We start from the raw sequence: 25,555 nt of genomic DNA, 5'->3' as shown, positions 1-25,555 counted from the left end.
AGCTGGCAAAGACACACACACACACACACGGAACATAAGTCTTTTGAAACTGACATGTCTAATCCTCTTAAGCGTGACCATTACTTTGCACAAAAATACTCAGCTGGCCTAAATGCTATTGTGTTAGCAACATCTCATTCAAAGTTGAGCAAAAAAAACCCCACTGTCTGGGTTGTTTCAGAGCAAAATCACCTGTTAGTAAGCTGTCATCCGTTGGAAGCTGTCTTCGTGAAAATAAAATATGTTCCTCAAATTCTTTGCAGATAGACAATAATTGCATCAAGGAGAATGTGGCCTTAGAAAAATAATTTGCCACCCCAGGCTCCTTTGGGAGGAAAGGCAAGATATATATTGAATGCATGCATGAATGAATAACATATAGAATAGTTGTTTTCTAGAGCAGTGGTTTTCAACCCGTGTGCCATGGCACCTTGGGGTATCGTGATGCCCTCTCGCATCTCTGCCTCCCAAAGGCTTGCACAGCCATTTGTTGCAGCTACCCAGGCGATTGGTGCCTCTGGGGCTGGTCAGGGGGTGCTTCCCAGTCCCCTGTGGGGCAGTGTGTGGAGGCACCTCTCTTTGGGGTGGGGGGGCAGTTCAGAGACCAGGGATGGCAGCAGCGGCTGCCTGGAGGACTCCCAAGGAGAGGAGGGGAGAGGAGAGGAGGCTGAGGGAACACTCCACAAGGGGAGTGTTTGAAAAAGGGTGAGAGGCTGCCAGTTCTGCAGGCAAGGGGTGACATAACTGGGATCCTGAGCCCCACAGGGGTGCCGCAGAAAGAATGTAGTTGGTCAAGGGAGCCATGGACCCAAAAAGGTTGAAGGTCTGGTCTAGAGCCATGGACCCAAAAAGGTTGAAGATCTGGTCTAGAGCAATATTGTTGTACGAACATCTCCCATCTGCAATTATTAAGTGGTATAAGTGGTATGGGACGTGGGTGGCGCTGTGGGTTAAACCACAGAGCCTAGGACTTGCTGATCAGAAGGTTGGCGGTTCGAATTTCCACGATGGGGTGAGCTGCCATTGCTCGGTCCCTGCTCCTGCCAACCTAGCAGTTCGAAAGCATGTCAAAGTGCAAGTAGATTAAATAGGTACCACTCTGGCGGGAAGGTAAACGGTGTTTCCGTGTGCTGCTCTGGTTCGCCAGAAGCGGCTTAGTCATGCTGGCCACATGACCCGGAAGCTGTACGCCGGCTCCCTTGGCCAATAAAGCGAGATGAGTGCCACAACCCCAGAGTCAGCCACGACTGGACCTAATGGTCAGGGGTCCCTTTACCTTTACTATGGGCCTAGTACAGGTCCACCACCTCAATGGGAACTAATTTAAGGCTGCATTCCTAGATACTTTTAATGGGGATTAAGCCCTACTGAACATAGCTGAGCTTATTTCTGAGTAAACATGCATAGGATTGTGGTCTTAAATGTTACGCATTTTATGGATGACATTTGTCTACCACCTTTCCTCTGAGGAGCTCCAAAAAGAAAACCTGGTTCTCTCTCCTCCACTCTATCCTACCCTGTGAAGTAGCTTAGGCAAACAGACAGTGGCTGTTTCAAGATCACCCAGTGAGCTTTGTGGTAGGGGTCTCTGCCCAGTCATCATCCAATACTCAGGGGTTCTTTGGGAGCCATCAGTAATTTATTTTTTTAATGATGGACAGATTTTGGGGGGGTCTTGGGGAAACCACAAAAAATGTTTGGCATTACAGTGGAGTACCTATGAGTCGGGGGGGGGGGAAACTTCAATTGTTCAAAAGCACAGATGTGTGGGGTGGGATGCTTTCGGAGGGCCACAAACAATCTTTTGGCAGCACAGTACCATAGCAGGGCACAGCACCCTTGGGAGTACAGTGGTACCTCAGGTTAAGTACTTAATTCGTTCCGGAGGTCTGTACTTAACCTGAAACTGTTCTTAACCTGAAGCACCACTTTAGCTAATGGGGCCTCCTCCTGCTGCCGCTGCCCTGCCGGAGCACGATTTCTGTTCTCATCCTGAAGCAAAGTTCTTAACCCGAGGTACTATTTCTGGGTTAGCGGAGTCTGTAACCTGAAGCGTATGTAACCTGAGGTACCACTGTAGTGGCAAAAAATAAATAAATAAACCATTTGTAAATTTTTTTTTTAAAGGGAGGGAATGGGGGCCTTGAGGGACCTACAATAAAACCTTTTGACACCATAGCATCACATTGAGAGATTCATAGGAGCATTTTTTGTGTGGAAAAAAGACACTTTTGGGGGGGCCTGGGGAGCTCCCACAAAATCTTTCTTGGGGCTAAATGAAGGCTGCTGGGCTACAGTACCCCTGCTCTTGTGCTATTGCATGTCTCTGAGAACGCCCGCAGGTTACTAGTATGCCGTAGGGCCTGACGTGTATCCTTCTTGTGTCTTTTAGAAGACACAACTGAAGCCATCCAGAATTCCCAAGACGAATAAAGGCTGAGGCGCTTGGAAAGCCCTTCTACAGTCTGCATCATTTTTGTTAGTGTTGCTGATCACACCGGCCTTCCTTTTTCTCTGCCGGGCAGAGTTGCTGGACCTATTTCCTCCGCTGGTGAACCTTTAATCTTTTCGGATTGGAAACGTTGCCCTCAATATCAACAACGCTCAGCCTTGAGCTTAAGCAAACACACAACAAAAAAAGAGACAAGAGACTCGGGTCAGTCTTGTCAGCTTCAGACCAGGTGGCCGAGAGCAGACAGGCAGCAAACGGGTTTCCGCAGAGCAAGCCCAGAATCAATGGACAGTTTGGAGGGTTCACGGTTGTCAATGATGAAGGAAGTGTTTGACAGCTTGCAACTGGTAAGAGCTGCGCAGAACTCTCTGCTTAGATCTCTTCTGATCTGTTTTGAAAGTGATTGCTAGGTAGATTGCTGTGTGTGTGTTTTCAACTGCTTCTTCTGAATCTTAAGATTTCTGGATTCTAGATAAAATTCCAGTTTATCTAGAGTATGGCCCTCCCTTCCTTGCAAAACGCAAACTTCTTGCCTTTTGTGTCTTGATTCAGCTGCTATTTCATTGCAAGTTTCTCTGTGGTTCATTGGCGAAAAGAGAGTTAATTTGGGGGTGGGTGGGTTGGAATATAGGAATATCTGCTAAAACCAGAAGAAATAACAGCAACATGCAGGGTGTCTCTCTAAGGTGGTAGCTGAATTATTCAGGCACATGCCCAGGTTAGCGCCATAGGAACAATGCACAATACCCAGTCAGTCTGCACCACCAATGCTGGAGAAATAAATGAGATTGCAAGGCCAGCAGTGACTGTGCTATCAACACAGAGTCTTATGAGCCACCATTCAGATATTGCAAATGGGGCATTTGCAACAGGTTTGTTTTTTTTAATAAAAAAACTTACTGGATTTTCCCCAGAAAGACTAAATTCAGATTAAATGAGGTGAAATATTAGTGTTTTGATTCCATGGCTGCTGTGTGGATATTGTGAACATTTCGCATGCACACGGAACATGCATCCCATGATAAACACCTGTCTGGAAGCATCCATCGTTTCTGTTTTTAAAGTGGTAATTTGGTCCCTGTAGCAAGAAACGGGCACAGTGGAAGCTTGCAACTGGCCAGAAATGAAGTTTGAATGTGATTATATTTCAGGCGTGCCTTCCCTTCCCTGTTTCATGGCATTCTGAACTGCTCTCCATCAGAGACAGGATGCTTGGCTGGAGGAAGTACTTCAGGGATGGCACAGAAACCTCCTTTACTTGACATTTTTAAAATGGGGAACGGATTTTTACAGCTTAATTCAATTAGGAATAAAAGCAGATGCATTGATTATTTGTATTATTAAAATTGTTTATATACTGTCTTTCATTTCAAGAAGAAATACCAAGGTGGTTCACTGTGGTCACTGTTGTAACTCTTAAGGTCAGAGTGAATAATAATAATAATAATAATAATAATAATAATAATAATAATAATTCATTATGGTTAGTGTTCATAACTCTTGAGAAAAGTACTAGGGAACCTCTAATTCTCCAGATGTTGTTGACTATGGCCACACACACCTCATTAATTTAAAGCAGTGGCGTAGCGTGAGGGGTGCAGGGGGGGCCGGCCGCACCGGGTGCAACATCTGGGGGTTAGGGTTAGGGGGCGCAAATCCACGTGTTAGGGGGCACAAATTACTTGCCTTGCCCCGGGTGCTGACAACCCACGCTACGCCACTGATTTAAAGCACTATGATTACCACTTTAAACAGGCATGGCTTCCCCCAAAGAATTTTGGGAGCTGTAGTTTCTTAACAGTGCTGAGAGTTCTGAGAGTGCTGAGAGTTCTTAGGAGACATCGATTCACCTCACAGAGTTTCCGTTCTTAGAGTTGTCTGTGAAGAGGGATTGATTGCTAAACCAAATGTAGCTCCATGAGGAGAATAGGAGTCTCCTAAGAGTGATCAGATTTCTCAACCAACTATATGGTTCCCATGATTCTTTGGGAGCATCCATGACCGTTTAAAATGGCACAATACTGTTTCAAATGTATAGTGCAGTTGTGGCCCAGCTTTGGAAACGCGTGTGCCAATCTCGTGTCAATTTCAACTGTCCAGTTCGAAACACAGAGGAAGATGGTGAGCTCTTGAGCAGAACTGGGGACCGGGTAGGCTGGGATTTCACAGTGACATTGACACAGGATCTTAATACACCATTCAACATTTTTGTCCCAATCAACCCAGAGAAGAAGGCAAATATGGTAGATAGGCAGACGGAAGGCATTCACAATTCTTAGCTGGTGTGTCCTGATTTCCATCAGGTGCATCAGTCTGTGCAAACCCCATTATGTGAATGCAATGGACCAAACTGAGCTTTGGGCATTCCAACACAAGTCATGCTAAGCACACTCTGAGGGATATGCCGAAAGCCAAATCTGGGCAGGACTCAACCTGAAGGCATGCATGCACAGCACACAACTAGTACAGGTCAACAGGGCGGGAGATTAGCAATTCTCTGGTTGGCAACAGTGGCTTCCATGGATTGAGGTGAGTTCTTGAGGATGCCTGGCAACCCGCTGCTGGAAACTAACATTCTGTTAGTTAACCAACAGAGTTCTTCTTATATTATGCCTTGTCTCAGCTCTTTTGCGTCAGTGTGCTGCATCTGAAAGAAAGGCAGAATTCTCTCAGGGAAAAGTATCATTCTGAATTAGGATATGCAGCAGTTAGCAAGTGTCACTAATATGAATGGAATTACGATGCCAAGGAATGGATGTGATTGTGAAAGCATTTCCCTTTACACAGCGTTTTGGATGGCCCCATCACACAGGTGATGAAAGGTTGCATGCTATGTTGCCCAATTGCATTCTCAACCCCATCCCAGGCCACTTGGCTACAAAAAAAATGAAATACCAAAACTAATGTCAATATTTAGAGTTTGTACTATATTTAGTTCCTGTTGCACCAGTTTTTAGCAAGTGAGCTGATCAATTAAATTTCCCTTTTTAGACCTGGCATCTAACCAAAAGCTAAAAATAGAAGACCCAAGGTCCTTTGGCTGCTAATTTAGGCACTGATCTTCTGAGTAAATATAGAACTTGGATTTAGAGTGGAAAAATGTGGGGCAAAGATTTAAATCCACATTTCCAAATAGTGGTTGTCGGAGTTGTGTGTGGAGAGTATGTGAGGTTGGAGTTTTCCTGGTGTTTCTTTCTCCCCCATTGATGAAGTGCTGACTTACGCCTTCTAAACTCTCTTGTTTGGCAGCAATTATACTTGTGCTTAATGTAAGAGAGCATATGGAGGCAAGGAAGAGAGATTTTTTAAAAACATGCTTGTGCATTCTTAACTGTAGATGAAGCACATTATCTTCGATAATGCATGTGTGTGTGTTGCCATTATTACACGTCATTCCATTATTATTATTTTTATTAAAATAATTCAGCATTAATACATACATATTACGAATATACAGACAAACATACATTTCATACAATCCTTAAAAATATTCATACATACCCACACTCAATCCCACAGATACTTCCTTTTCCCACCACCATCCCTCACCCCACCCGTGTGTGCAATCTACTCAATTGCAATTCCTTTACACTTCTATTACTTTCTTTCACACACGCTTAAACCAACTTTCTACTTCTTTTTCTGTTACACATTGTTATTCATCTTATTTAGTATTTCAGTATTTATAATGGAACTTGTTTATTCTAATAGGAGTTCTGATTTTTCAATGTGATTTTGCAAGTATAAGTCACTGCATTATTACAGTGATATCCCACTAAGAACATGTGAAACATCTTGCTCACTGTGGTTTCCCAGAGTTTCAGGCAGGGTTCTTTCCCAGTGTGACCTGGAGATGCCAGGGATTTGGATCCTTTTGTGTGCAAAGCAAGTGCTCTACAACTGATGTTAAGCAGGACATTAAAAAGTCCTTCTGATGTCTAGCAAGACATTAAAAAGTCCTGCTAGATCAGACCAGGTGCCCACCTAGTCTAGCATTCTTCTCTCACTGTGGCCAACCAGATGTCTACGGGAAGCCCACACCATAAGCAGAATTTAAGCACTACAGCACTTTCCCCTTCTGTGATTCCTAACAACTGTTATTCAGAGGCATTCATCTTCAGAGCAGGAGGTGGGTCTGAGTAATTCCCGGGGGAGGCTTAATATGCACACACACATCACTTTATGTTGGAGCTGTTTGTATCAGGTCAGACAACTGATCCATCTAAGTTCAGGGACAGGCACTGAATAATTAAGCTGGAATGAAGCGATGCTGCTATGTTGCTAAACAAGAAGTAATGCAATGGGCAGAAGTTGCAAGGAGGAAGCTACTAACATACCCTGCAACATTTCTCCGATGAAAATAGGGACACCCTATTCCGTAATTATAATAAATATAATTTTATACCCTGTCCATCTGAATGGGTTGGCCCAGCCACTCTGGGCAGCTTTCAACATATATAAAAACATAACAAAACATTAAACATTCAAAAACTTCCCTATACAGGGCTGCCTTCCGATGTCCTCTAAAAGTTGTTACTTATCTCCTTGGCTCGAAGGTTGCATAACTCCATACCCTCCAATATTTCACTGATGAAAATAGACACATCCTAAGGAAAAGCTGGACATTCCGGGATCAATTCAGAAACTGAGACAGCTTTTGTAAATCCAGGACTATCCCTGGGAAATATGGATACTTAGAGAGTCTCTATTAATTAAAGGCACAATGGCCTTGAAAATCCTCGATGGAATTGTCAGCTATGCCACTCCACACTAGCCATGTTAGTGTTGCAGTTCCTTTTTAGCATAGGAAAAAGATAACCACAAATCAGGTCTAAAAAAGTTGGGAGGATGACAGAGAAAGCACTGGAATGAAAAAGGCTAGCAATGCAGTTGACTGGGATTTGCAGCAAATAATAATGATAAAATGAGTGAACAAAACATGGAAATTCCAGACTACAATCTCTTGGAGTATAGGAACTGCTGTCCCTTGACTGTCCTGTGGGGTGTGCATAGGGCAGATGAAAAGCTGGCTCGAGTCTGAGAAGTGGCACCCTTTTTGGATCAGAAATGCTGACCTACTGTTTTCTACGTAAACAGCAAATGAAGGCCAGTGGTGATAGGTAGAGTGCATTGACCCTGTTCACGAGGACACCCAAATCCTTACATAATTATAGCAGGAGTTTAATATAGGACAAGAGTTGAAGGTATCATTACAACATGAAGTGGTGGCAAGCAGACTCCACCTGCACCCTTTAAGTGGCTCTGTTGACACATGCTATACTGTACCCATCTTCTTGGACATTTGCTTGTGTGTCTTCTCATGTAGGTGGAGCAGATCCTCTCAGAATTCCGGCTACAGGAACAGGATCTGAAGAAGGTGATGCATCGGATGCAGAAGGAAATGGATCGGGGCCTGAAGCTGGAGACACATGAGGAAGCCTCTGTGAAGATGCTGCCCACTTATGTACGCTCTACCCCTGAGGGATCAGGTAAGCAACAATGGTGGTCATATCATTTTGGTTCAGCTCAGGAGGTCTGATCTAAAACCAACCCAAGGATACTAGCGTAGGGGTAGGTAACCTGTGGCCCTCTAGAAGTTGCTCAACTCAACTCCCATCATCTAGGCAACAGGAAACCTGGGCAATGGCCAGGGATAATGGGAGTTGTACTCCAACAGCATCTAAATGGCCAAATGTTCCCCACGACCATGCTGTTGTCCAGAAGCAGCTCACCAAACAGGGCTTCTTGGCAGGGGAGTCACTGTTGCTTACCAGGATGGAATGGGGGAGAGGAGAGGTGGCAAGGAGATTGGCAAGATGCAAATGCATTGGCAGGGGCCGTGAATTGGCTCTGCCGGTGCATTTGTGCTGCGCTGACTTTACTGCTTCTTCACCCCTTCTCCTTCCAGGAAGCAACAGTGACCCACTTACTGGGAAGCTAGCATTGTGGCTCCACCCCATCCAGCGAACCACTTCTGCTAGTATGTCTTCTGAACTCTTATGCCCTGACTCTGATCCAATGTTTACTATAATTGAGATGTTCTCATTCTAGGTTGCTGGCCCATTTAATGAATGTCAGAGACTGCAGTAGATTAACAGTAACTCTTTTATGGTATAAAAGTGACTATACAGTAGCCCTAATAAACTCACTAATGCAGAACTTATTTGCGCTTTAGTCCTAATCTAGTTTCACTTCCCATGCCATAGCCCCCCCTTTCAGGATCCCATTTACAAACAAATGAGCAAAACAATGAGCTGCATGAACAACCCTTGGTAACTTTTGTACCCTGAGGTGATGACTAGACTGTCAGTCAGCTCTAATAGCACCTGGGGATTATTCTGCTCTGTAATTGGTTGCTATTCCTATCTAAAGAATGATTAGTCTCTGTATTGTGCATTTCCTGATCCGCACTGCTGATGTTTCAGGATCTTGGTCTATTGAAGCTTTGTTCTCCTGCTAGCTCTGTCCTTAAACTTGTTGGTTGATTGTATGGCTGGATATGATTTTGGCACAAGTCTCAAGTGCCTTCTCCTTCTAAATGTATCACTGTTGGTCATTACAGCATTGGGTTGTGGTGTCAAATAGTGCCCCTGCCCCTGGTTCTGACCATCACCTCTGATTGTCAAGTTTTATTTTCACCTGTGAACCAGGATGTAGTTTTAGTAATGCTTTTACCCGGTAGTGTTTATCAAACTGTAACTTATATAGGCTTTTCTGCCTTTTTATCTGCTACATGGACTTCCTTCAGATCAGGCCACTGGGGATACAGGTCTGTTTCCAGGGTCAGAACTGGTTCTTTGTTGTTGACCCATTAACAACTATGCTGGGCTGTTGGTTGCGTTAATTGCAGTTGCTCTATCACTCACTTGAAATGGATCTTCTTTTTTCAGGCTCTGCTTTGTGGTTTGGATTGCTCTTTGTGCCTCCCCATTGGCTTGTAGGTAGTGTTGGCAATGTGGCTAAAATTATATTTCTTTGTGAACTGGGAAAACTCCTTCTCTGCAAATTGTGGGGCATTATTTGTTACAAGTTCATCAGGACACCCCTGTCTGACAAATACAACTGATGGTGGTAGAATTTGTAAGATCAAACATGTGTGCTATTTCTAGATACTTAGAAAAATAGTCTATATACGTAGCAACCAGGTACTTATGCTCATGTAATTCATAAATGTCTGTTCCAACTCTTTTCTAAGGTCTGTCCGGTAATGGAGTAAAAGTGGTTTCTTTTGCTGAGTGGCTCTATTCTAGTGGCAGAAACATCACTATTTTCTTTTTTATATATAATTTTATTTATAAACGTTACAACAGTTATTCAGCCATAATTCTAATATTTCAGACTTTGACTCCCTTCCCCCTCTTTCTGTGGTTCTTTACATTTATTTTCATCCTTTCCTGCATACTCCAAATTATCTTATTCTTCTAATCATTTATTCTCATATATATCTCAGATATGTTTTTGAAACTGCAGGTTTTTACAATAGTCCTGCCAATATCTTGATCTGTTTACAGTTTATTTGTAAATACTCAATAAACCATTTCCATTCCTTTCTTAAAAAATGTTATCTTGATTTCTTATTCATCCAGTAAGTTTTGTCATTTCTGCATACTCCATTAATTTCTGTAACCATTCTTCTCTCTTCAGGACCTTTTCTTCCTTCCATTTTTGGGCAAATAACATTCTTACAATTGTGGTTGCATACATAAATTTCTATACTGTTTAGGTAGTTCTGATCCCATAATTCCCAAAAGAAAAGCTGCTGGGTTTTTCTACAAATGTTATCTTAAAAGGCTTTTTCAATTCATTATATATCATTTCCCAATAAGCTTTAACCTTATTACAAGACCACCACATATGGAAAAAGGTACCTTTCCCAACACATATTCGATTTTTATTTATACATTTTTGCCAATCTACTAGGTGTTAGGTACCATCTGTATAACATTTTCATATAATTTTCTCTTAAACCATAACATGCTGTAAATTTTATATCCGTATTCCATAATCGTTCCCATGCTTCTATTTCTATGTTATGACCAATATCTCTTGCCCAATGTAACACTGAAGATTTCACTTGTTCGCTCTTTGTCTCCTATTTCAATAACATCTTATACATCTTAGATATCACTTTAACATTACAGTTTAACAGATCTCTCTCTAGTTGTGATAGTTGTTCCCCAAACTCCTGCTTCATATCCTTTTTAAATACTTCATTCAAATGATGATATTGTAACCATGTTGTTACCATCCCTGATAAATCCTTAAACTCTTATAATTTAAATTCTCCACCCTCCTCTCTTAGCAAATGTCAGTAAGTTCCATCATATTTTTCTTTTTCACCACTATGGCTTCCAAAGGTGAAAACCAAAGTAGCATTTTAGTATCCAATAAATGTTATATTTATCCCATATTTTGTACAAATTTTTCCTAATTATATGGTTGCCTAGGCTGCGGATGCCTTCCTGAAGCCTGGAGAGCGAGAGGGGTCGGTGCGCACCGACCCCTCTCGCTCTCCAAGCTTCAGCGAAAGCCTGCATTAGCCCCATAGGACGCACCCAGATTTCCCCTTCATTTTTGGAGGGGGAAAAGTGCATCCTATGGGGCGAAAAATACGGTATTTTGTAATTTATTTTTACTCTCATCATTCATGTTTTTAACCAGGAGCTTGGTTTTATCCTTATTAATTTTAAGACCTGCTATTTCTGCATTTTTTAATCTCTTCTAGTGTTTTCGGAATTGACTCTATTGGTTCTTCTCCAGATATCACCACATTGTCTGCAAATGCTTTTAATTTATATTGTCTCTGTCCCACCCTTATTCCTTTAATTTCTTGATTACATCTTATTCTTTTCACAAAAACTTCTAAAATTAATATAAACAATAAAGGTGACATCAGGCAGCCTTGTCTAGTTCCTTTAGCTATTTTACAGTTGTCAGTCAATACATTATTTACTATCAATTTTGCTGACTATTCTGTATATATTGCATTGACTCCTTTTATAAAAGTGTCTCTACAACTCATGTATTCCAAAACTTTAAACATAAAGTCCCAGGAGACATTATCAAATGCTTTCTCTGTCTAAAAACATTAAGGTTGCTTGCTTTTCATTTCTCACTTTTAAAAATTCTGTTACATCAATTATATTTCTAATATTATCTTTCATTTGTCTTCCTGGCAAAAATCTGGCCTGATCTTGATGGATTTCCTTTTTTGATACAGCTTTCAGCCTAATTAACTAATATATCTGCAAAAAGTTTAAAATTGTTATTCAACAAAGATATAGGTTGATAGTTCTTAACTAGCTCTTAGGAATCAAGGTTATATATGCCCACTTCCTGAGTGCTGTGTACACACTCCCATTTACTATTCACCCAGTGTGCTTCCATTGCTGGTTTGTGAAGCTGTGTACACATAATGTTAACCGCAATCCATATCCACCCATAGTTTCTTGAGAATCACTGTGGTTTGCTGCATTTCTCACCAAACTAACTACAATCTGATTTGATTCCATAAGCACATCCACACACACCCTTCTGCCCACTGATGTGGACAGACAGCGGGTGACTGGGAAACACATCAAATCATACTGATGCGTACAATGATTTATGAATGTGGTGTGAAATACAGCGGAAAAATATTTAAGCTGGCAATGTGTAGACAGTCATAGTCTTGCACACTCTCTATATTTGATGATGCCCTGGTACCCTTCACAGAGTTTCACTGGGACATCTTGTCTCATCTCAGCAGGAATGACAATTCAGTTTCTACAAAGGACTAAGCCCTTTAAGTGTGAGTCTTTTTTGTTCCACAAAAAGGGGTTTGAGCTTGGCTGGGATGCTCCTCTATTCATTTACGCCAGGCATGGCCAAACATCATCCCTGACCACTGGTCCTGATAGCTAGGGATGATGGGAGTTGTAGTCCCAAAACAACTGGAGGGCCAAGTTTGGCAATGCCTGATTTAAGCAGTGTAGTATGTTTACCAGTTTTGGTAGAAATCTGCCTCAACACTGTACCATGCCCAATAAGCTTTTCAGCTCGACAATGGATTCTGGTGGGCTAATTCCTGAAATAGCTTCCACCTTCTTAAGAACAAGGCTCACACTATATTCATCTATGCAATGGCCCAGGTGCCCATTCTGTCCTACCAATTCCAGTGGTCCCCAGCCGCCCACCACTGGTCATAAATGGCAATTCCCTCAGCTTTTTCTTACACACTTGCCTTTAGAAAATAGAAGTTAGGCAAGCACCCCATCACCATAGGTGTTGACATGAATCACTCTGCCTCTTAATTACAATCCTGCAGTTGAGTTGGGTTCTTCTACGATCTGTGTACAAGGCAACCTAGCCCAGGTGGCTCCCCAAAGACTAAACTGACATGTCACACTCTGGGATTGCAGAGGTGGGAGATTTTCTGTCTTTGGATCTCGGGGGCACCAATTTCCGAGTCATGCTGGTGAAAGTGGGTGAAGGTGAAGAAAAACAATGGAATGTGAAGACGAAGCACCAGATGTATTCCATACCGGAGGATGCCATGACGGGAACAGCAGAAATGGTGAGTCAGATGAGCAGGTGAAATCAACCAGGTTACGTATTGCATCATGACTTGCAGGTGTTCAGGAGGAGGCTTGCCCTTGGGAAGGAGGGAGGCCACATTGTCAGACGCAGAGGCAATGTAGTCCCCTGGGCAAAATGTTGGGCCTGGCCTGGACCTGAGTTCAAACCCTTTCTACTAATGGCTCTCACTCTCAATTCAGAACCTTCCACAGAAGTCTCCAACTGTCCAGGACAATTGACATACTCTTTGTCTAAACCCGAACTGTGATCTTGCATTGCAAGACAAACTCAGTTGACTCCATTTTTATCTGATGAAGTGGGCTCTATTCCATGAATGCTTATGCCACGAGAAAAAATGGTTAGACATAAAATGTTGGAGTCAACGTAGCGCTGAACAGGTCATTCCACCGGCGCAAGGATTTCTCCTTGTGCAACACAATTATCACCCTCTCTCCTCCCTCTGCGTGCCCTCTAAATCCGCCCCTCCAGAGGAGATTTGGGGATGATACAAGGCACGCACAGGTGGAAGAGAGGGGGCAGACATATTGCTTCGCTTCCAATCAATGCATGCCTCATAGTTTTCGGGTGAAATCATGTTACTTTTTATGCCACAAACTTTCCAGGTTCCGTGCTTTCCCATTTTTGTTGCACTATAGCACAAGAGTGCCCCTCCAGGGGACAGCTGTGCAGTGACATTGGGGAAGCCTTACAGAACAGCGAATAAAGCAGAATTATGTGTGAACAGTATAAAACCACCACTTACACACTATTATTGCATCAAAGACATGTTGCAGAGTGAGCGAAATTGACAGATTCATCCATCCCTCCATGTTCCTCCAGAACTGCTTATGGAATGCTAAGGGAGATTTCTGAACGTTTTCCCTTCCTTTCCCCGCAAACAGCAATGGACTTTTTTTTGTGTGTGTGTCTTTCTTCCCCAGCTGTTTGATTACATCTCAGAATGCATCTCCGACTTCCTAGACAAACATCAGATGAAACACAAAAAGCTACCTCTTGGCTTCACGTTTTCCTTCCCTGTTCGACACGAAGACCTCGACAAGGTGGGATTTGGGAAGGGGGTTCCCTTCTCAATGCTCTCTCTTTCTGCATGAGTTGTTCATTTGAGCCACTGAACCATGTACAATGGTAGCCTGATGAATGTAAGTAACATAACAAAATAGCACCTCCAGGCAGGGGGAATACTACAACTCCCATCAGCCCCAGGCAGCACTGTCCAAATGAACAGCAAATCAACAACTTTTCAGAATTTATAGCAGAAGCATCATGCAGAAAGATGTCACATGTGTCACTGATAGTCATGTACAATCATTCCAGATTCTGGAAGGGTGCATTTCCACACCTGTCCATTGCTCCAGTTGTTATCCTGTTGCTTTCCACACATCAGTTAATGATTATGATTATTATATTATATATTATTATTATTATTATTATTATTATTATTATTATTATTATTATTATTATTACTACTACTACTACTACTACTACATCACATTGACCCAATGCAGGGATAATTTTCACCAAAGAGATTTTGCTTATTTCAGGATGTTTATTCTGATCCTTTAAATCTCTCGGTCTGCAGGGGATCCTATTGAACTGGACTAAAGGCTTCAAAGCGTCAGGAGCTGAAGGGAACAACGTAGTTGGGCTTTTGAGAGATGCTATCAAACGGCGAGGGGTGAGATGAAAACTGTGTTGTGCTGTTCAGTTCATTATTTCTCCTCAGTTGCTTCGTAAGACTGTAAGAAGCTCCCTTATACCAGGTCAGTCTGTCTGTCCATCTGTCATCTAGCTCATGCAGTGACTGGCAGCATTTCAATAGAGTCTCTAGCACAGGTTCTTTCCCACCACATCTTATCTGCTTCTTTTAACTTTGGGCTTATTCCAGACTTACATTTCCTCCATACTTTCTCAGCACGATCCATGCTTTAAAGTTCTGTGTCCGAAAACTCTTTCTTTTTTTGCTCTGGAGCCTTCCCTCCGAAAACCCGCTCTTTACAGCTGAATCAAAGCTGATTCTGCTGAAAACCTGAATTGCTGTTTGTTGTCCTACAGCTTTAGAGAGTGGGTTTTTGCAGGGAAAGCTCTGGGACAAAAAGAAGAGCACTCAGACATGGTCTGGCAAAGCGCAGGCCTGTACGTGGAACGAGCAGGGCAAAAGTTAAGTGTGGAGAAGCCCCTAGCCAAAGGTGTCAGGTACAGGTGGCAACCATTTTGCGCAGGGTTTCCATTCCTGGCCCCTGGGTGTGTCAACAGAGTCTGCAAAAGCCCACCCAGCCCTGTTCTGCCCCGTTCACTCCTGTTCTGCCCTGCCCCTGTTCTGCCCTCTTCTGGGTACAAAAGATCCTGTGCATTGGCAGTCATGCATCAATTGGATGTGCACAAAATGGTTGCCACTTGTCCTTAAAGGATTGACAGATTTGGGGAAGGGCCATGGCTCAGCAGTAGAACATCAGGTTCAATCCCTCACATCTCCAAGTAAGGTTGAGGGAGAAAGTCCCTCTCCCCCCGGCTTGAAATCCTGGAGAGCTTCTGGCTGTCAGTGTTGACAATACTGAGCTTGATGGACCCCAAAAGCAGCTTCCTATCTTCCTATACAAACCTAGACAGCATCTTAAAAAGTAGAGACATCACCTTGCCAACAAAGGTCCATATAGTAAAAGCTATGGTTTTCCCAGTAGTGATGTATGGAAGTGAAAGCTGGACCATAAAGAAGGCTGATCGCCGAAGAATTGATGCTTTTGAATTATGGTGCTGGAGGAGACTCTTGAGAGGCCCATGGACTGCAAGAAGATCAAACCTCTCAATTCTTAAGGAAATCGTCCCTGAATGCTCACTGGAAGGACAGATCCTGAAGCTGAGACTCCAATACTCTGGCCACCTCATGAGAAGAGAAGACTCCCTGGAAAAGACCCTGAAGTTGGGAAAGATGGAGGGCACAAGGAGAAGGGGACGACAGAGGACGAGATGGTTGGACAGTGTTCTCGAAGCTACCAACATGAGTCTGACCAAACTGTGGGAGGCAGTGGAAGACAGGAGTGCCTGGCGTGCTCTGGCCCATGGGGTCACGAAGAGTCAGACATGACTAAACGACTAAACAACTACAACAAATGTTCCTATCCAAATTTGCATGTATCAATACTTCTGGGCAAGATGCAATGGCGAGTGCCTGGAGTCTCACCCGCATCATGTGCTGCAGTGTGCATAGCCACCCTTCCTTCCTTTCACGTGTTTTATCCACACACAGACCTTACTTCCAGTTTCCCAAGAGTATTATGGCACTATAGTATTCCATGGTGAAGAGTTTTTGCATCTGTTGGGGACGCGAGTGGTGCTGTGGTCTAAACCACTGAGCCTCTTGGGCTTGCTGATCAGAAGGTCGGCAGTTCGAATCCCCACGACGGGGTGAGCTCCCGGTGCTCTGTCCCAGCTTCCAACCTAGCAGTTCGAAAGCACACCAGTGCAAGTAGATAAATAGGTACCGCTGTGGTGGGAAGGTAAACGGCATTTCTGTGCGCTCTGGTTTCTGTCATGGTGTTCTGTTGTGCCAGACAGAAGCAGTTTAGTCATGCTGGCCACATGTCCCAGAAAGCTGTCTGTGGACAAACGCCGGCTCCCTCGGCCTGAAAAGCGAAATGAGCACTGCAACCCCATAGTCACCTTTGACTGGACTTAACCGTCCAGGGTTCCTTTACCTTTTTACCTGTTCCATCTGTGCTTCTCTTAGTTGGGTTTCTTCTCCCGAACTTTGATTGCGGTGCTGCTTTCCACCCCTTTGTAGGACTTTGAGATGGACGTAGTCGCAATGGTCAATGACACAGTGGCAACGATGATATCCTGCTACTATGAGGATCACCAATGTGAAGTTGGCATGATAGTGGGTAGGTCACCTCTCCTTTTAATATGCACCTGGGCACAATCAGCTTCAAACTGGGGCTTTAATCCTTATTTCTATTTATTGGACATAGCTTTCTGTGGGATGTAGGAAGCTACCTTATACAGGTCAGCCAGTTTGTACAATCTAGCCCAGCATTGTGTATTATTACTGCTCACCAAGGTCTTAAGCAGAGGGTCTTCCTCATCACTTGCTACCTGATCCTTTCAATTGAAGCTACTGGGGGTTTAACCTGGGACCACCTGTATACAAAGCATCTGCTGTGTCTCTCGTGAAAGCCATTGTTTCTAACACTTGTGGGGGACATGTCATGCTCCTTCTGGGGTACATCTACACCTTTGGTCCCCACCCTGCACTCAGCCCTCACCTGTGGCTCCTAAAAGCTGTCAGAATGCGACAGCGACCACACCCTGGGAAAGATTTGACTTGCCGGCTAAGCCAAGTGAGGGTAGGCAATGGGTCTTGGTGAGTTAGGGACTTCCCCTGTGTGTGAATACAGGCTTGGGCAGATTGAGTGGACAAGATCAATAGTGGGCCCAATGGTCAAGAAGGCGGTTTCTGTACATGCTGTAGAGGAAAGTGAGGGGCAGATGGGACTTGTCAACCTGGTATGGCAGCCCATTTAGGAGAAGGAAAACTCTGATCCTAAACCTCCACTGCCTTGTGGGAATATCTTCAGGAGAAGAAAAGGCTAAGGAGTAAGCTCTACACAAATCCCAAGTGGAGTCCCTAAGACGGTTGGATGGCATATGCCTTCTTCTGGCAGCTCCTGCAGCCAAACTGGTATCAAATACATTGCTCTGCTTTCCTTTGGATCACATCAGCAAGACCGAGGGAGGTGGGGACTTGTCATCTGGGCAGCCCAGGACCTCCAGGCTTGCACTCTAGGGAGGTCACTTTGGTACTGCTAACACAGCAGTTTGACTCCCCCCCCCCCATAGACAGACAGATGCCAACAACAATGGTAATGGCCTTAGATATCAGCAGACAGGCTAAAGCTGAAACAATGCATTGGCTATTGCCATTCTCAGCAGTCTTCACACCAGAGACGGATCTACTATAAAACTAATGAAGCTTAAGCTTCAAGGGCCCTGATTCCTGAGGGGGCCCAGAAACAACTTTGGTCCACATTGCTTAAAAAAATCTGGGCCTGCCTAGTTGACCCAATTTGAGTGCCACGACAATTTGAGTGGCACGGTGTTATATATATTTCAACAACCCCAAAGTTTGACAGGTGTTGTAAAGGTGCGGTGATCTGTCACGGAACAACCCCACTGAAGAGGATAACAGTGGTTACCCAGACCTCATTGTTGGTTGCGAAGGGGGGCCCATGGCAGTTCAAGCTTCTGGGGCCCCCAAAATGTAGGTCCGCCACTGCTTTCCACTGGTGCATTATTGGTGATCATTAGATATATAGTTCTTCTCTATTTAAATTCAAAGGAACTCTATCTATTGATCTATCAATTGTTTAATCAATCAACCAACCAATCAATCAATCTGGCCAACCTGTCTGTCTGTCTGTCTAACTATCTATCACGTAAAGAAAAGCAGGTGGGTCACAGCCAGACAACTAAAAACACTAATACTGGCATCAGATTCCACTAAAAGCCTGGCCAAAGAACCAGGAATTCAGTCATATCACATGGGGGAGTTCCAAAACCAGGGTGGCACCATTAAGAAGGCTACCCGCTGTGTTGCCATGTTGTAGACCTCAATTAAAGATGGCACAGCCAAGAAAGTCTCCTTGGTGGATCTTAACAAATGGACAGGCCTATCCAGGACAAGGTATTGTCTCAGGTATCCCAACCTCAGGTAGTATAAGGCTTTGTAAGTCTCTGTACCTTGAAGCAGATTCACTAGCATATAGTCAGCCAATGCAGCTCTTTCAGAATCAGTGTTATATGTTTGCAGTAGCCCATAGAGAAGCCTAAGCTTTCCAGCAAACTCCACTTGCTAGCCAGTCACGTGAAGTCATCTGATGTCACCTGTCAGTCATTATGTTCATTTGCGCCCTGAGACTTTCCTGCTCACCATGAACAACAAGAAAGGTTGTTGTTGTTATGATGTTATTTATGACTTGCTTCTCATGAAGAATTTTGAAGTGATTTCACAGTACACACACACACACACACACACACACACACACACCAACTGCATATGTAAGAACTGTTAGAACAATTGCATATGAAGGTTGTGCCAGAGTTTTCTATATGACTCTTGTGCATTGTCCAAACGTGGTGAATTCTCTCTGTGTTTCCATTCTACCAGGCACAGGTTGCAACGCTTGCTACATGGAAGAGATGCAGAATGTAGAGCTTGTGGAAGGGGATGTAGGTCGGATGTGCGTAAACACCGAATGGGGAGCCTTTGGAGCCTCAGGGGAGCTGGACGAGTTCCTCTTGGAGTATGATCGTGTGGTGGATGAGACCTCACTTAACCCCGGTCAGCAGCTGTAAGGAATATGACTGATAAAATTAATGTTTATTGCTTTCTTGAGTTTCACACTTCTCATTGTGAATGAGACAGAGAGGATACCTTTGAGCGGTCATTAATGCTGAGGCACCCCCAAACTAGTACTCCCCAGATGTTGTCAGACCCCATCTCTCATTGCCTTCTCACAGCCGATGGTCAGAGGATGGGGGTTGGAATCCAAAACATCTGGAAGGCACCAGCCGGTTGGAGAAGGCTGGCCCAGCCCTATCAGCCAAGCGCAGCTCATGGATGGTTTGAAATCGGGGGGGAATATTCCCTGTGGCAAACCTGATCTCTGTTCACACTAATTTTATAAGCAAATGTGGGAATTGGTTGGTGTGCGTGGAGAAACTCTAACAGTGGGAACATGATCTGAATCTAGGCATAGTGACTGCATTTCATCCATGGAGTTGCTTTCTGGTCTCTGTAGCATCCCAAAAGGCCTGAGTAAGGCATGTGTCGCAGTTGTGGGATCCTCTGAGATGCAGCTGACTCATACTCTCCTGCACATATTTGCTGGCGAGAAAAATGTGCAGAGTCCAGCAAAGAGGGAGAGGTGGTTGTTTTTCCTGCAGCTCAGAGAAAATAGCATCTATTGCTGAACAATCACTCTTGATACCTGAGAGGGTTTGGCTAAAACAAGCTGCAATTATGTCATCTAACAAGTCCTGCCCCTAACCCCAAACGACATGTACCAGTGATTTAATATTCCCTTTCCCCAGGTATGAGAAGATCATAGGAGGAAAGTATATGGGAGAGATCGTACGGCTAGTGCTGCTAAAACTTGTCAATGAAAACTTGCTCTTCAATGGAGAAGCAACAGAGAAGCTAAAAACCAGAGGATCTTTTGAAACTCGCTTTATCTCACAAATTGAAAGGTAGTATGTTTCTTTAAGGTATTTCTTTTCTTTCTCTCTCTTTACCTGCCCAGGGTTGGTGTCAGGGTTAGGCATTGTAGGGCATTTCCAAAGCCCACACCGCCAGCAAGGGACCCACTTCTGCGCTCTGGAGCCTCCTGGCCTTCTGCTTCTCTTCCCCGCTGCCTAATGGGCTAATTCAGTATCAGGCAGCTTCCTATATTCCTAAATATAGAATCAAAGTATGGTAGAGTTGGAAGGGACCCTGAGGGTAATCTAATCTGAAACCCTGCAATGCAAGAACCTCAACACGCAGTCCCTAATCCAATTTGAAACTGTACCATGATTCTCTCCCCCCCACCACCACCTCAGACCTTTGTCAAGTGATGAGGAATTGCTAACAGAGCTCTCTTGGGCTTGCTGATCAGAAGGTCGGCGGTTCAAATCCGTGCGATGGTGTGAGCTCCTGTTCCTCTGTCCCAGCTCCTACCAGCCTAGCAGTTCGAAAGCACGCCAGTGAAAGTAGATAAATAGGTACCACTGCGGCCGGAAGGTAAACGGCGTTTCTGTGCACTCTGGTTTCCATCATGGTGTTCCGTTGCGCCAGAAGTGGTTTAGTCCTGCTGGCCACATGACTGCGAAAGCTGTCTGTGGACAAATGCTGGCTCCTTTGGCCTGAAAGCGAGATGAGCGCCGCAACACCATAGTCGCCTTGGACTAGACTTAACCATCCAGGGGTCCTTTACCTTTAACCTTGAAAGGGGCATTGTTCATTGTCGAGCATCTGCTTACATGCAGAAGGTCCCAGGTTTAATCCCTGGCATCTTCAGGTACAACCGCTTAAAAATCTGGAGAGCATCAACAATACTAAGCAGCATGGACCCATAGCCCAACTCAATGTAAGGCAGCTTCTTATGTAAACATCTTTTGAGGAATTCCACTACCATCCAGCACAAGTAGTTCATCTCTTTAGTCTGAACATCCTCAGATGCTAGCACACAGTGGTTGCATTCCCACTGGTTGGAAAATTTAGAGTAGGAAAGGGCTGGCCAACATTAGGAGCCGCCTAGACTGTGCTGCCATTTAAGGCTAGCAGATCTGGGCAAGCAGCCCACCCTGGACACTGGGCATTGACTCACCTGGCCGGCTCTCCTGGCTCCAATGATCTCTTCCAGGCTCTTGTGGGTCAGTTGGGGGTTCACAGAAGTCAGCTGGAAGAAATCAAATGAGTAAAATTAACAAGGACAAGAGTAAGGCTCTCAAAGAGTTCTGTTCCTGATCTGTATGGACAGAACTAAGCTGCTCACATTCGGCTTCTACATTAAGAACATAGGAATATAGGAGAAGCCGGCTGGATCAGGCCAATGGCCCATCTTTTCCAGCATCCTGTTTTCACAGTGGCCAACCAAATGCCACAGGAAGCCTGGAAGCACAACAGCGCTCTTCTCACTTTGGATTCCCAGCCACTGGCATTCAGAGGCATACCGCATCCAAGTGGCTCACAGCATGGTGAAACCCATCCCATGGAGTAATATTCAAAACAACCACCACTACGGTGGTTGTAACTTGTGCCCCACAAGCCCTTGCTCTTCTCCTGCTAGGAGGCAACAAATTGCATTAGCATCTGATCCACAGTCACCACATTCTCTCTCCCCCCCAGTCTTATGAAGCGCATATCAGTTATATGAGATGAAGCACACAGGTTGGTTGTGGCCTCCTCCTTCTGGTTTTCCGTTGAGACCTGGGGCGATGAAAAACACCAGCCCCCTCCACGATGACAGTAGTGAGAGCCCTTGTACTTGTCGTTCCCAGTGATCCCGGTGACCGTAAGCAGATTTACAACATCTTGACATCCTTTGGGCTGTTGCCCTCTGTAACAGACTGTGACATTGTCCGTATGGCGTGCGAGAGCGTCTCTACGAGGGCTGCGCAGATGTGCTCAGCCGGGCTGGCCGGTGTCATTAACCGCATGAGAGACAGCAGGTGCGAGGGCACGTTGAAGATCACAGTGGGCGTTGATGGCTCCGTCTACAAGCTCCACCCCAGGTGAGACCTACCTACACAGTCTGGCTATATCATGAGGCTTCCAGAGAAGCCTGGGCCTTTCTGAACGATTCATCAGTAGATGTTTAACTATCCACACGCTCTAAACACTGGTGATTTAGCAGCGCACAGCCACTGCTGCTCTGCTTGAAGGTGGAAATGGAATAGCAGCTCTGGGGACATCCACAATGTACATTGAATGCACATGGCTCCCCCCTTCTCCAAGGACCCAGGAGCTGCAGTTTGTTAAGAGTGCTGGGAATTGCATCTTTTTATAATTGTTATTAATTGGACTATATACCGTATTTTTCGTCCCATAGAACGCTCCGTCCCATAGGACGCACCTAGTTTTTTGGGGGGAAATAAAGGAAATTTCCCCCCTTTATTTCCCCCCCAAAAGCAGGTCAGGGAAACCGAACCAGGTTGAGGAACAGCGGGATGACGGCGCTGCGCCTCCCTGCTGTCCCCCGAGCTTGTGGGGCTGGCCGATGTCTGCCCGGTGCGAGGGGCACTCTGCTTCAGGGCACCCCTCGCGCTGGGCAGCAGGCTGCTATCCGCAGTGTGGGGAGCCCTGCGGGGAACTCCACGCTGCGGATGTCTGCCCGGTGCGAGGGGCACTCTGCTTCAGGGCACCCCTCGCGCTGGGCGGCAGGCTGCTATCCGTAGCCTAGACATCCCTGCGGGACCTCCCGCAGGGCTGCCTAGGCTGCGGATGTGTTCCCGAAGCGCAGGGCACTCTGCTTTCAGGACGCCCGACGCTCCGGGAAGCAGGCTGCTATCTGCAGCCTAGACAGCCCTGTGGGACCTCCCACAAGGCTGCCTAGGCTGCGGATGTCTTCCTGAAGCCTGGAGAGCGAGAGGGGTCGGTGCGCACCGACCCCTCTCGCTCTCCAAGCTTCAGCAAAAGCCTGCATTCGCCCCATAGGATGCACCCAGATTTCCCCTTCATTTTTGGAGGGGGAAAAGTGCGTCATATAGGGCGAAAAATACGGCAAAATTTGGGATAACCCCTCAACATCTGCAACGATACAGAGGCCCTCCAGAATGGCGGGGTTGGTTTTGTCTGTGGGTGTATTCTGCTGCATGCTGTTGCTGCAATAAAGTTGTGAATTAGTAGTGAATTTATACCAGACCAACCAAGCATCATTCCACTTTGTTAGTGGTTCTGTGATGCGTCCCTAGTTGCCATCTGGAGGAGCTCTCTCTGTAGCGCAACAAAAGCAAGACAACACACACATTGCCCGTTGTAAGAAAAGTTCCAGGATTTCAGCTGGAAGCTACAAGACATGTACCAAATGGAAACAAAGCAGTACGTTCGTCTAGAAATGTTTGCAGGCGCAAACAATTTTGAAAATGAGATTGCGTGTAACAAGGGCTTTTTTCCAGCCGGAACTCCCCAGAACTCAATAATAATAATAATAATAATAATAATAATAATAATAATAATTTATTATCTATACCCCATCCCATCTGGCTGGGTTCCCCCAGCCACTCTGAGTGGCTCCCAACAGAATATTATTATTAATAACAAAAAAATGATAAAACATCAAACATTAAAAACTTCCCCAAACAGGGCTGCCTTCAGATGCCTTCTAAAAGTCAGATAGTTGTTTATTTCCTTGACATCTGATGGTAGGGCATTCCACAGGGTGGGAGCCACTACCAAGAAGGCCCTCTGCCTGGTTCCAGCACCTCTCAGATGTGCGCCATTGCCATTATAAGAGAATAAGGGAGGTGTTCCAGCATCTCTTTTTCTGGAAAAATAGCAATGCGTATAACTGTCCCAGTACCACCATAAGCACAAAACATGATTAATGCTCAATTTAAGAAAATTCTGGAAGGGCCCATACGGTATAGGAATAGAATAGTACGTGTATATGTGTCACTTAGACTCCGGTTGTTGCTTTTTCTAAGGAGAAGCAGTTTCAGTAGAGAATCCTGCCTGGGGAGCGGCTGGGGAAGGAAAAGAGCGCTTAACTCTTCCCCCACCTACTGTTTTTATGCTCGGCTGCTTCCCCTTTCATGGGGTTCCAGATGTATGTTTACCTTTGCAAATTAATGTCTGTCGCTGGACCTCTTGGCGGCAAGGATGGATTGGGGAGGAGGGAAGACCCAAGAGAAAGTGGAAGGCAGAGAAAAGGTCAGAGGTGCCCCTGCATATAACATTTAGTTTGGCTTTTGTTCAGTCGTTTGAAGGGGGTCACCATAGACATCTGACAATGGCACCTCTGGCAGTGGGGTGGTAGAGCAATTTGCCCGTGTTTTTATTATTTGGCCTCATAAAATAGTATCGCTGTTCATTAAGCAGCACCGTGCTGTGGCGGTAGCAAGCTTCACGCTGCTAGGCAGGAGGTAGGAGACAATAGCTGGAAGAGGAAACTCCCCGAGTCTGTGTTCAGAGTCCAGGCCGAAGCTTAAATCTATGAACTGGGGTCTCGGACACACCATGAAGGGCACGTCCGCAAGCTGAGGCAGCTTTTGGCACTGTTCACTGAAGGCCGAATTCAGCTAAACGGGAAACCTGGAAATAATCCCTGTTGGAGAAAGGGCCACAGCCCCTCACCAGATATCAGCATTGTTGAAACGGTCTGCATAACGAGTAGTTTAGTCAACTGACTGGTTGGATTAATAGAATATACATCTCTGTATCTTGTGATTTGTTGGGGGTATGGGAAACGGAACATAGCATCTGATTTGCATGTAGAAGGCTCCATGTTCTAGGTAGGGTTTCTAGATGACCTATGTATTGAGAATTCATCCTGATTTGCTTGAAGGCTGGTTAGATGTTGATGTGTCAAGGCGAGTGTTACCCCACACTTCGCCATCACTTTCCCTACCACGAAAAGTCCAACCTTTAGGGAAGATGATTTGTTGCGTAAGACCGTAAGCTCCCTGGAATCCTGGAGAACTGCTGTTAGTTAGCATAGACAATTCTGGCCGAGATAGACCAATGGTGTGACTCAGTTTAGGCAGTTCCTTGTGCCAGCCTTTTTCAACCTTGGGTCTCCAGATGTTGTTAGACTATATTTCCCATCAGCCTCAGCCAGCTTAGCCAATGGCCATGGATGATGGGAATTGCAGACTAATAACATGTAAGGACCCAAAGTTGAAGAACTCTGCCGTATGTTATTGCCTATACTATAAGCTATTTGCAAAGGGGGAAAAGCAAAACTTAATTCCATACAGGCTCCACATCCCCAAAGAGCTGTGCAAAACTGCTTACTGTATTTATTGTTCTATTTGTTTATTTAGCAACATCTA

The 25,555-nt window shown here is 44.9% G+C and overlaps 1 protein-coding gene across 7 annotated transcripts in view; it reads left to right on the top strand.

Moving 5' to 3' along the window:
* Positions 1–25,555, top strand: part of GCK (glucokinase) — a 59,848-nt gene that overhangs the window by 30,360 nt on the left and 3,933 nt on the right. For 2 of the 7 annotated variants that reach the window (XM_082200524.1, XM_082200526.1), the window contains 9 exons: positions 2,393–2,799; positions 7,779–7,941; positions 12,853–13,007; positions 13,951–14,070; positions 14,610–14,705; positions 16,809–16,908; positions 19,191–19,374; positions 20,117–20,272; positions 22,064–22,297. In XM_082200524.1, the coding sequence (XP_082056650.1) occupies positions 2,737–2,799; positions 7,779–7,941; positions 12,853–13,007; positions 13,951–14,070; positions 14,610–14,705; positions 16,809–16,908; positions 19,191–19,374; positions 20,117–20,272; positions 22,064–22,297 (1,271 nt within the window). In that variant the 5' untranslated portion in view covers positions 2,393–2,736. Of the gene's footprint in view, positions 1–2,303; positions 2,800–5,024; positions 5,265–7,778; positions 7,942–12,852; positions 13,008–13,950; positions 14,071–14,609; positions 14,706–16,808; positions 16,909–19,190; positions 19,375–20,116; positions 20,273–22,063; positions 22,298–25,555 lie in introns of those variants that run through there. The other 5 variants (XM_082200523.1, XM_082200527.1, XM_082200525.1 and 2 more) reach the window with 4 other exon arrangements.

The sequence above is a fragment of the Podarcis vaucheri genome (assembly GCF_965113315.1).
Source record: "Podarcis vaucheri genome assembly, chromosome: 15".
Taxonomy (NCBI): Eukaryota; Metazoa; Chordata; class Lepidosauria; order Squamata; family Lacertidae; genus Podarcis; species Podarcis vaucheri.
Note: the sequence above shows the minus strand (reverse complement) of the source record. Positions and strands in the feature narration are given on the sequence as shown.